Source organism: Lynx canadensis, chromosome C1 (genome assembly GCF_007474595.2).
Source record: "Lynx canadensis isolate LIC74 chromosome C1, mLynCan4.pri.v2, whole genome shotgun sequence".
NCBI lineage: Eukaryota > Metazoa > Chordata > Mammalia > Carnivora > Felidae > Lynx > Lynx canadensis.
The window spans coordinates 100,701,753-100,714,302 of NC_044310.1; the positions used below are offsets into that span (position 1 = coordinate 100,701,753).

The following is a 12,550-nucleotide window of genomic DNA, read 5'->3' on the forward strand; positions in this document are numbered from 1 at the left end:
TTGTTTTGTTACATTTCCCTATTATCTATGTTTTTGATGTTATTTATATCAATTATATCTGTATCATAGATATAATATGCGTACAATGTAATGGTGTGCGACTGCATAATGCTTCCAGTGCTGCATTCAGTGACGTCATATTGATGGCCTGATGGGAGTATTTACACTACACATAACAGCAAATGCTACAAAGCACGGACCAACTGACTGTTGGTTATCCAAAGTCATGAAAGTGATGGTGAAAATGTTAATAATGCAGATTAAATTTAAAAGTGTTCTGTTTGGAGTTGTTACATTGTAACTAGTAGTACAATAAACTGAGGAAATATTCTTCTAGTATCTAAAAAGTGATGCATCTACCAAGTGATGCATCTACCAAGGCTTGCTGCCAAACACAAGGAGCTAGGAAGGGTCAAGAAAGGATCCTCCCCCAGAGCCTACAGAGAGAGGATTACCCTGCCACCACCTTGCTTCCAGATTTCTAGCCTCCAGAATTGTGAGACAATAAATTTCTGTTGCCTGGAAGCTTCCCTGTTTGTGGCATTTTATTACGGCAGCCTCAGGAGGCTAATAGAGTTGGGAAGGTGTTTCCCATGTTGGGAAAGTGTTTGTATCCTGATCCAACAGCACCTTTTTTACTATTTTAATACAGATGAAACCTGAAGTGCTCATGGGCAATGACCCTCCATTGTAGCTGCTCGGTGGGGCATGCCTATGGGAACTTTATGGGTCTCCAGATACGGAAATTCTCTGGAGTACTTGTAACTGGAGCGCTGATGGCCCTTGCCCCAGGAATAGATTGGAATAAGATATCTGGTAGTACAAATAACAAGGAAAGTAACTGTTTTGGATACCACCTGTGTCCTTTTAGATGGAAAGCAAGCCCTGCTATATAACAGCACACAACAGAATCCAGTTTCACTACAAGTCTGTAAAATGAGGCAGAGCGTATAGCTTCATCCCCAACTGACTTGTAAATAAATGAGTCATGGCCAATTGTAATGACACCTGTCCATAATATCTGTTCATGAACTGATTCTGTTAGGAAGGCATACCAAAAACCCCTGAAATTCCAGGGTTTTTTTTTTTTTCTGTAACTGAATTTTACCGTAACCATACTGCAATATGGTGTAACTCTGGCATTGGTATAGTCAATTACCGTATGTAAATAAGTCATAATACTGATATTGATGATTAAATGTACTAGGAAATAGACAAATCTTCCTTCAGATGTAATATTAACGGAAAAATGACTAGCCTGAGGAAGAAATGGATTTTACTAACTATCAGCTAATTTCTGTGCCAAATAGTCTATACAACATTATCCTAAGGTACAAATAATACTGAATTAAAGGGGGAACAAATAATCAAAGTATTACAGAAATGTGAAAATGTATGTAATACTTTACGGGATGGCTTAGTTGCTTCTTTACTTCTATCCCTACTCCATACTGGATCATCGAAGTGTTAGGCATATTCATACTGATACTATTGCTGTACCAAATATGATTATTTTGCTCTAAGAAAGCCTGGGCCAAGAATTAGGGTTTGACCTGTGCAGTAAAGAATTAACCCTGCCCAAAGAAATGTTAGACTCTTGCCCAGCTTATGGGAGGTTACCTTGAAGGCCTTAGAGCATCCTGCCTGATGAGTGTCTTTGTTTACTTGGGGGTCTTGGACTACAACAGATAGTGCAACTTGTAATTTATAGTGGGGTCTTTGAGCCATGTGCTATCAGCGTGACCTCTGGAGAGGCTAGACACAGTGCAACTGTGTGGTCCCTCAGTCATGTCTGTGTAACGGACTCCCAACAAAGCCATGGACACCAAGGTTTGGGTGAGCTTCTTATATGTCAATACTCCATGCATGTAGTCACACACTGTTACTGGGAGAGATAAGCACTGTCTACACAATTCCACTGGAAGAAAACAAAGGAAGCTTGTAGCTGGAACTTTCAAAATCTTTGCTGATTTTAATGTGTATCCTTTCACTGAAATAAACTGAAGCTGTGAACATACTAAAAAGTAAATAAATAAATAAATAAAAATTATCTGATTCAGCAAAGAAGTTGCTCATGTCATTGGTGAATGAGTGAGACCTATTCCTCTGTTGTTCATTTTTGTTTTACTTGTTCACATCAATGAAAACATCAATCAACATTCATATTGAGTGTTTGTCAGTTTAATCATAGGTTGACTAAGAGCTTAGTAAAAATCTGTGAAAGTATTCTGTGAGAATCAACTGGCTAAATGGAATTTACAACAAAAAGTAGTCTGTTCTATAATTTGTACATTGTGTGCTCTACGCACTATGTTATCAGTAAAATTTAGAATAAACATATTATTTTTTTTTTTCCCTGAGAGAGCTATTCCTAAACATTTTCCAGGACACCACTGAGTATTTTCAAAGCACCTGGAGAGAAAAGGTAAACTGTTGGGGGCGCCTGAGTGGCTCAGTTGGTTAAGTGCCCCATTTTGGCTCAGGTCATGATCTCACAGTCCGTGAGTTCCAGCCCCGCATCAGGCTCAGAGCCTAGAGCCTGCTTTGGATTCTGTGTCTCCCTCTCTCTCTGCCCCTCCCCTGCTCATGCTGTCTCTATTTCTCAAGAATAAATAAACATTTAAAAAAATTTTTTTAAAAAGAAAAGGTAAACTGTTTATAAAGAAATGACAAATTAGATCAACAATTTATTAACAACTACAACATCAACCCAGGAAAATGTGGAACAATATCTTGAGAGTACTAAGAAGATATATATATCTTCTTACAAAACTGAGAATTTTACAAATGAAAACTGTATTTAATGAATAAGGGTAAAAAAAAGCCAATTTTTAGGTAAGTAAAAACTGAGGGTTTTACAAACCTCCACTAAAAGAAGTTTTAAAGGAAATACTTCCAAAATATGAAATGTGAGAAGAAATGCTTGACAAACAAATGATAAGCTAAATAACACTGACTACGTAAAACAATGACAATAAGAATGTTCAGTTTGTGGGAATAAGAAAAGATAAAATAAAACTTAAAATATAAGTTGGGAGAGGGAAAGCAAATTTTAAATAATATTAATAGGTCCTTGTATTGTTCTGGAAGAAAGTAAAGATATTTTATGAAGTTTAGACTTCATTAAATTACATATACAAGTTGAATTTCTAGAGCAACCACTAGTAGAAATAGAGTGCATACATTTTAAACTTCTGTCAAGGGCCAGATAGTTAATATTTTAGGCCTTTTGGGTCTAGAGGCAAAGTTGAGGACATTATGTAGGTACTTATGTAGCAAGCGAGGAAAGTAATTTTTGCAAATATTTTAACAAGTCATTGAATACAAATTTCTTTTGTAATATAAGTCTACTAATAAGAAAAATAGAATTGTTTTTTGGGGGAGGACAACATTTCACTTAGGGTTCAAATTAGTGTTGCCATCATTAACTGATTGAGAATGAAAAGACAAAATAAATTCAACATAAAAGAAAGTAAGAAAGGTGGAAAAAAGGATCATAGAAAAGGCAGGATATAAAAGGATTCAACTCTCCTGTTAAAAGAGAGATCATCCAGATATGGATTTTTTTTTAATCTAGTTTATAGTTCCTCTGTACAAGAGATATGCTTAAAATATAAACACACAGCAAGGTGAAAATAAAGAGATGTAAGCTGACAGTTAAATGCTACCTGAAAGAAAGATCTTATCCCTTTATTTTTCTTTATTAATTTCAGAACTGGTTTTCTAAGGTTCATGAAAACTCTGTTGGGATCTTGATAAGAATAGCATTGATTTTATAGTATATTTCATTTCCTAAGTTGAATCTTCTCATCCATGACTATGGTATATATTCCCACTTAATTAAGTGTTAAATGTCCTCAATAATATGTGGTAATTTTCTCCATAAAGACTTTGCTTATCTTTTATTATTCTTTTTGGCACCTTATAGTTTTTGTTCTTCTTGTGAATGATACTTGTTTTCGGTTACATTTTCTAATTGGTTATTGCTAGTAAATAGAAACTCCAGTGACTTTTTTCCACGTGATACAGCAACCTTGCCAACTTCCTTAATTTATTTGAAAAGCCAAACTAACACTAATAGTGATGCTTGTTAATAACAACGCAAAGTCTATATACTAATTCATTCATCATGGCCACAAAAATTCTAGATAAAATACCATCAGATCAAACCCAGTTATTTATTAAAATAATAACACGCCATGAAAAAATAGTGCTATCATTCTTAATCTATAATGTGCATAAAGATGGTTCTAGGAGATTATACAAAATTAAAATTCCTAGATTCGACTCACAAAGATGTAATTAAGATGGAATGAAGGCATCTGTATTTTTAAGTCTCTTCTCCCCGGAGACCCCTAGGCATTCATAACACATGTCTTTGTGGGATGAGGACTAAACTTTAGGAAATGCTAAAGAGGAGTTTGCTTTAAAAATGCAAAGATTATTCCTGTTGTTAAATAAGTCTCCATACTTCAATATATCAATAAAGAAGAAAAACCAACATACATTTTTAAATTTTAATAAAGTAAAGCAGCAACTAATAATAAACTCAAAGATTTGCCATGTAATGATGTTTACCATTAAGACCACGAAGCTAGGGAGGCTCACCAATATTAACCTACATTGTTTTGTGGTTTATTGGATACTAATGGGGGTGTGGAAGTCAGCTCTTGCCTACCCAGTATGTGAGCTTACAAAAAAGCTACTGTAATTATTATTATTTAAAATTTTTAAAAACACTTATTCATTTTTTTGAGAGACAGAGACAGTGTGAGCGGAGGAAGGACAGAGAGAGAGGGAGACACGGAATCCAAAGCAGGCTCCAGGCTCTGAGCGGTCAGCACAGAGCCCGACGTGGGGCTCGAAGTTACAAACGTGAGATCACGACCTAAGCTGAACGCTTAACTGACTGAGCCACCCAGGTGCCCCGAGATTCATCTGTATTTCTGTGTGTAGCTATAGGTCATGCATTCCCAGAGCTGTATAACATTTCATCATAGGACTAAACCACGCTAGGCATTCCACTGATGTATATTTGAATGGTTTCTAGTTTGGGAGAATTAAAAATAATGCTGCAAGAACAACTCTGTCCATGTGTCTGGGTGCGCACATCCATGCACTTCTGTTAGGCATATCCTTAGGAGTGGAACTGTTAGGTGAAAAGAAAATCGTTTGCTTGACGTTAGTAGCTATGCCCAGTTTTCCAAAGCGGAAGTGCCCACTTACATGTCAACCACCAGTGTATGAGAATTCACTGTGCTTCACACCTTTGCCAAAATGTGGTATTGTGTCTTAAATTTTAGCCAAAAATGGTTGATCTGACTACATAAAAGTAAAATATTTCTGTATAAATAGAAAAATAAGTGGTGCTTATTAATAAGGAAATTAATACTTTACCTATATCCAAATTTAAACTAACAACATTTCTTTGAAAATAAGTTAGATCTGTAGATATTATCTGGAAGTGATATTCATGATACTTTGCTATAAAAAAAATAGTATGTGGAAGAGTAAAAAAAAAAAAAAAACAAATCTAAATCAAAACCAAACAAATGAAAACCCTCTTTATGTTTGTGTATGCATGAATGTATAAGTATAGAGCATATCAAGTTGTTAATATTTCTTATTTTCAGGGGTTTGGAGACCCAGAGTAATTTTGACCTCTTATAAAAGCATACATTAATTTTGTCATTAAAAATTGGAAACAAGAAACAAACACCTGCAGCAGAAACAGAGACGATATGAACAAGGAACCACATTGGATTTGGGTTTTATAAAAATGAATGATACAGAATTCCTTCAAAGTTTATCATCTAGAGGAGGAGACAGCTTGGTGGGGAGACTGCTCTTTCATTGCAGATTCAATTATTTCTGAGAGGTTAACAAAAAAGATCACTTTTGTTCCACCACACAAACTCTCTATCACACAATAAATTTGAATTTGTAAATATTCAGTGTCATCTGTCTTTCCTTGAATTACCTTGAGAGAGCCTTCTAAAATAAAAGGAATCTTTTCCTTCTCTTTTTCTTTTTCTTTTTCTTGATCCGCTATCTCTCCTTTGCTCATTCCTTTGTTACCTAAAGCCAGAGAAAATTAAACTTCTTAGTGACTCTCTACGACAAAGGTTCATTGAAGGACCAAATGTCTGAACTGTAGGGGATCTCAAAGACTATCAAGTTCAACTCTCCATTTATTCATTCCTGACTCCTTCTCGCTGTCTCCAGAGTGGGTGTCTGAAGTGGGACTAAGCTCCTCCAAGGATGAGGAACTCAACGACCGTGGAGAATGCATTCCATTCTGTGTTGAGACCTTGAAGCTTTTACTGAAGTAGACTCTCTATCCATAGAGCTTTAACCTAATTAATCCTAGCTTAAGACCACACAGAACAAATCTAACTTTTTCTTCCACATTGAAGCCCTCCTCTTGCTATAATAGTCCTTCTGTTTGGAAGATTTACAACTTTCCTCACTTAAGAGGTCTCAAACTGAATGCAATACCTACCAAGTGTATTTCAATCTCCAACTAACCGTATTCTGGATTTAACAGCATCTAGATAGTAATTAAACTTTTGGTTCTGTTCAGAAGCAGAATAAAGAAAAGGAAATTTTTCCTGGTCATAGGCAAGTGTGGCCCTAGACACTATTGTGAGAGAGTAGCCCTACCTCTCTTTATATAGTCCCATCCATCATCCCAGATACTTAGTGCTGTCCTTCTGTGCCCCCGTCAGGAGAAAGGCCAAACTGATGGATGAATTATATAACCATTTGAGTGGATGGTGACTGATTCATTAGAATTAAGTCAAACACAAATTCTTTTGGTAATTGACAGAAGTTGCAAAATCTTTGGAAAATATATAGCTTTGCTTCTTTATGAGAAACCATTCTCAACTTATGCTATCAGAAATAATGAATATTATTAACATGGAAACCATTCCCTAGTGAGATATCCTTATTTACCACACAGGTTACCTCATTGTTTTACTCCTTTATCAAGTATCCTTCCTCTTTTTTTCACTCTCTTCTCCATTCCCCAACAGCATCAAAGCCATGGAAATTAACAACAAAAATAAATGTATGTATTGACTCCACCCCTTGTTAAGTGCCTGTCACAAATCCTCAAGAATCCATTTTCCCTTTATTTCTAGATTCCTACTCCCAATTAGTCTTGAGATTCTTCTGATTGCTCTTCCAAGAAATGTCTTGTTTTAATCTCACTTTTGGAATCTATAAGTATTCTAATGGAAACATACTCCGAATTTGCCTCTTATATTGTCAACAAATCTTAGATAGCTGAAACTATCAACCCTACCAAAATGAAGACATCTGGCATTTCCCTAACATCACATTTAATCTGCAGGACAGATCGAATCTTCCAGATCCTGCAGGAGGTGGCATCAATATAAGACAAATATCCCATTATCCCATCACCAAATTGATCATATTTAGAACTCAGCTATTCTATTTTTTAGAGAAAGCAAAGAGTCACAGAAATTTGTAGGCAACTTGTTTTAATACTGAAATATTCAGTCTTGATTAAATTATCAAATGGAAGAATGTCTTGGGACTTTACGTGTAAGTTCAACCAGTGACTTACTTTTAGGTTTTTTAACAGAATACATTTTGTTAGAAGTGATTTTGGTAGTAGCAGAATATTTCAATTCCAGCTCGGCCTTCGTCCTAGTGATTTCCTCAGCCATTTTAGCTTCCTGATATATAGCTTCTTCTTTTATGATCCAATCTTGAATGGAGTTTGCAACAAGTTCCAAATAATTCCTAAAATTAAAAAAAAAAAAAGCAAAGAAGAGAAAATGACAATCGAGTTACTGTTAAAGTCAGTAATACTTAAGACACCAACCATGCAAATAAACTTTGTAAAAATGAACTGATCCTAAATTGCCCATATACCAAATGCAATAGACTCAATTATATCCTGATGTAATTCGTACAAAGTCATCAAATATAAATATCCAGTGAGCATATGAACAATGCCCAACTTCATCCACAATTAAAGACATGCACATTTAAAAATGAGATGTTTCTAACCCAGTCAAGGATTCAAAAGTTTAATAACACCAAGAGTTGATGACAGTTTAGAGAAACAGTCACTCTCAGCACTGTTAGCTGGAGAGTAATATGGTACAATCTCTTTTTAGAGCAATTTTATAGCATAATAGAAACTCTTTCAAGTGACGATAGCTAATTGACTGGATTAATTGAAATGCTCCAGTCTTGCTGTAAACTTACTGGCCTGGGAATACCCACGCTGTAAATACTGTGCCCTACACTGCATGTGCACTTAGGCTCACATCTGTGAGTTGTTGCTCACCAGGGGTCAGTCATAGTTGTTCCCAAATCCATTCATTCTATTTATGTGGATGACTGTAATTATTTTTAATTAAATGTTGTATATACTTACAACATTTGAGTGTCCTTAGAGAGTTGTTTCTGAGGAAGTAAGTTGAAATATTTAGGTTGGATAATCAAGATTAGTTATTGTCAGATTGTGTGAAAGTGAGGCCTAAGACTTGAAAAATAAAGCTACAGGGTTTCTATAGTCAGGCTGTTTCACAGTTTTCTCTCATTTTTGATTCCCTTTTAAAGAAATGAACTGAAAACCATAGACTGTGAATTTGAGGTACTCAATATCTTCATTGGGAAGGGAAAAGACATCTCAAACTCAACCTTTCCCCAAATGAACCAATCTTCCTCTCTTAGCTGATGGCAAGTCTATACTTCAGTTGATCAGCCCAAATGCCCTGAAGTTATCCTTGACCACTCTGATTTTCTCACACTCCACTTCGCATCTGTTGGGAAATCCAAATGATTTTTTAAAGCACATATTTAAAACATATTCAAGGGGTGCCTGGGTGGCGCAGTCGGTTAAGCGTCCGACTTCAGCCAGGTCACGATCTCACGGTCTGTGAGTTCGAGCCCCGCGTCAGGCTCTGGGCTGATGGCTCAGAGCCTGGAGCCTGTTTCCGATTCTGTGTCTCCCTCTCTCTCTGCCCCTCCCCCGTTCATGCTCTGTCTCTCGCTGTCCCAAAAATAAATAAACGTTGAAAAAAAATTAATAAAATAAATAAATAAATAAAACATATTCAAAATCTAATCATTTCTCATTTGCTTCACTGTTCTCTTCCTGGTCTAAGCCACCATCGCCCCTTGCTGGGATGACTGCAGTAGCCCCCCAACTGGTCTCCCTGTACCTACCCTTAACCCCCTGCAGTCTATTCTCAACACAGAAGAGAGAGATGTTTTTCACTTCAAAGGCAGATCATGTCTCTCTCAGGTTCAGAACCTTTCGATGTGTCTGCCTTTCAAACAAAACCTAAAGTTCTTGCTATTTATTCATGATGAGGGAACACAGACTCGTACACAGCCCAATCAGTATTCAAATGAGATGACAAAATAAAGAATATTTCAGCATGCAATGACTCAGGAATTCCCCAGCCAGATACTTTCTGAAAGAATTAGTCACAAATGTACTCCAGCTGCATTGAAAAAATAAATCCAAGAAAGAAGACAATATGGTATATAAATAAAAGGGCTGAGGAAGAAAACAGTAAAATTTGTAATTAAATGTAAATAATTATTTGTGCTACTTGTCTGTGATTAAAAATATTACTTAACAGTTGGAAATAAAATTTCTAGACAATTTCAAAATGGCGATTTCTTGGGAATAAGTAAAAATATGTTAAAAATTTTAACATCTGTGGAATGATATTCATACTCATTAGCTCCAATTACGATATAAAAATATTTAAATATGTGATTTAAAAGGATAACCTCTATAGGGATATTAATAGAATATATAACTTTAAAAACATCACACACTAAGAATGAACTAAGAAAATTCAATCTAAGGATGAAAAGGGATTAATCCTAAAGTAGAAATATGCATGTAAAATTAAATGGTAAGAATGAGGCCAAACATACCCCATATAAAAATAGAAGTGAATAGATTAATTCTTTAAAATATAAAGTTTTAAAATATTGTTATTAATTATTAAATTAATTATAAAAATCTTTCAAAGACAGAGGATCTCAGAGTAGCTGGAAAAATCCAAGGTAACACTGAAAATACATGTATCTACAAATCAAAATGACGCAGAAAAATAAAAGGGTGGCAGATGGCTGGCTAGAAAGCCAGAGAAAGTCCAGCTCTTTGATGACTTAGGTGAGTAGCTGAACTACCCCTGAGATACTGCCCAATTCTAAATTTGTCACTACAGAAGAAAAAGAATTCCCTTATTAGGTAAGCCACTGTAGTCCGTTTTCTATTAACATAGTGAGACACAATTCCCAGTTGACATGTAAAATTATTGAGAAAGTCCTATCAGTAAATTTCTGTATAAGAAGACTATCCAACAATATTAATATCAAACGTGGTGAAATTCAAGGTGAAAAGCATTAAGGGGAACACAGAGAGACATTTGCTCATATTGATAAAAGTTACAATGCATTAAGAAGGATGCTTCTGAAATACAGATTCAAAAGTAAGTTTAGACATACACACATATACACACAATACATGCAAAACTAACAGGAGAAATAGACAAAACTATAATCATAAAGACAGACGCTAATACATCTCTCTCAGGAATGGGCATTTATTGTGAGACGACTGTTTAATTTCATTCCGAAAGACATCCAAAATCCAAATGTCATGCATGAATGTGTAGAACAAAAATCACCAAAAGTAACTGAAGAAGAAATAGAAATCCTGGATAAGAGATTAACTTTAGAAGAACTGCAAAGCTTGTAGATCATCTGTTCCTCATCCTTTCCCAATATTGTCTCTCCCATTGGGCTCTGCCATCCAGTCCGTAGGGAGCCACTACCTCTAAATAGTTTTCCATGTGAAGCATTCCTACCCTTCCCCAAATAATGTGCTATATTATGTAAGCTACTGTACATGTGAGCAAAGGATTAGCACACGACCTGTTTTCCCAGTTATTCTGTAAGCCCATTCTCTGTGTCTTTCTGTATCCCTTTAAACTAAAACAACGCTGTACAAATAAATAAATAAATACTGGATATACATTAACCGGCATTGAAAAAATAATGAAATGTTCTCATAATTACTGAGAGGACAGAGCAAAGCTTTAAGATCATCAAGAAATAATTAAGGAGCTTGGCAGAAAAAAAACATCACTGATTCCTAGAGGTCTCAGTTTGCTGAGCACCTGACCGCTGTGTTGATATGTCACTCAGTTGCCCTACTTTGGAGTCTTCCCCAGATCAAGTGGAGTTATCCAAAACCAGCATGAAGAATGTCATGTGTTATAGTTTCTACTTGGAATCTTTCAGAGGCAGTTTTATTAGGGTCTAAATAAATCAAATGTAAGGTAATGAAATCCCCACTAGACTTAATGGCTCCAGGAATGATGTCTGTCTTGTTTATTTGGTATAGTTTTAATGCTTATTACAGTGCCTGGTACACCTCAAACATGCAACTTGATAAACTAAATTGAAGGTTTAGTGTTTGGCTTGAAGCACTTACCTTAGGCTAAGGAACTGAAAGCTAATTAACCAAGTAACTAACAAGCTAACTAAAATAAGATAATAATCAACTAAACTGTCCAAGGTGGTTACCTGAATCCAACATTGGAGTGAAGAGCAATATTCCAATATTCACAATGCAGACGTTGAATATTCATTGGATTATGAAAGACTAAAAGTAGAGAGTTGTCTTGCGTATGGTAGTAAGAATCAATCCACCTGTATTGCTGCCTGGCTTCTTGAAGAACCTGAAATCAAAATAATTACATTGTTGTGTCTTTTTTTCCATGAGAAGCATCTCCTGCTAAGGTATGTCTCTGCCCCCTTACCCTCATCCCTTTATTTCCACGCTGAGAACATCAGTGGTAGAATTTGGGGGGAACATTTCAGCAACTCTTACAGAAAATAAAATACTAGCCTCCAGGCATAGAGGCATTTGCTCAAGTGTTTTTTATTCAGGCTTGGAGATAATAATTAAGTCAAGCAGTTATTTAACGTTTTCCATGCCTTCATATAGATCATCTCATTTTCTCGTCATTAAAAACCCCGGATAAATAGGAACAATTATTTTTCCTATTTTGAAATATTAAAATCCTCATTTTTTTCAGTGTAAACTGGGGCTGAGAAAGGATGAGAGGTTTGACTAAGAAGATAGAGTTCGTAAGTCCTGGTGCCAGGACACCAGTCTCTGTGTCATCATTTTTGCACTCCAAAGAGTGCTCTCCACCACACCATGCTGTAGTACAGAGGAACAAGGTGCATGGTCTTTCTCATACATACTGTTTGCACGTGACTTCTAACCTTGGCCTTTTCCAAAACATTCCACCCTCAGCATGCACTGCGATCTCAGCTACTGACAGAGGGGCACAGAGGGCAGGGCACACTTTGTCCTGCTTCTATTTCACTGCCAATCAATATAAGGAAACATGTCCACAGGGAAATAAATTACACAGCTGTGGATTGTTGTTTTTGTTTTCGTTTTCAACATCAATCTCATGCAGGAACTTTCAGTTCTCTGCTGGTGGGTGATCTGAAGGCATGGAATTGC

The 12,550-nt window shown here is 36.0% G+C and overlaps 1 protein-coding gene across 1 annotated transcript in view; it reads right to left on the minus strand.

Moving 5' to 3' along the window:
• SPAG17 (sperm associated antigen 17) overlaps positions 1-12,550 on the minus strand; it is a 236,047-nt gene that overhangs the window by 107,104 nt on the left and 116,393 nt on the right. The window contains exons 18-20 of the mRNA XM_032594369.1: positions 11,596-11,750; positions 7,595-7,773; positions 5,981-6,078 (exon numbers count right to left, since the gene is read on the minus strand). Of these exons, the coding sequence (XP_032450260.1) occupies positions 5,981-6,078; positions 7,595-7,773; positions 11,596-11,750 (432 nt within the window). The remainder of the gene's footprint in view (positions 1-5,980; positions 6,079-7,594; positions 7,774-11,595; positions 11,751-12,550) is intronic.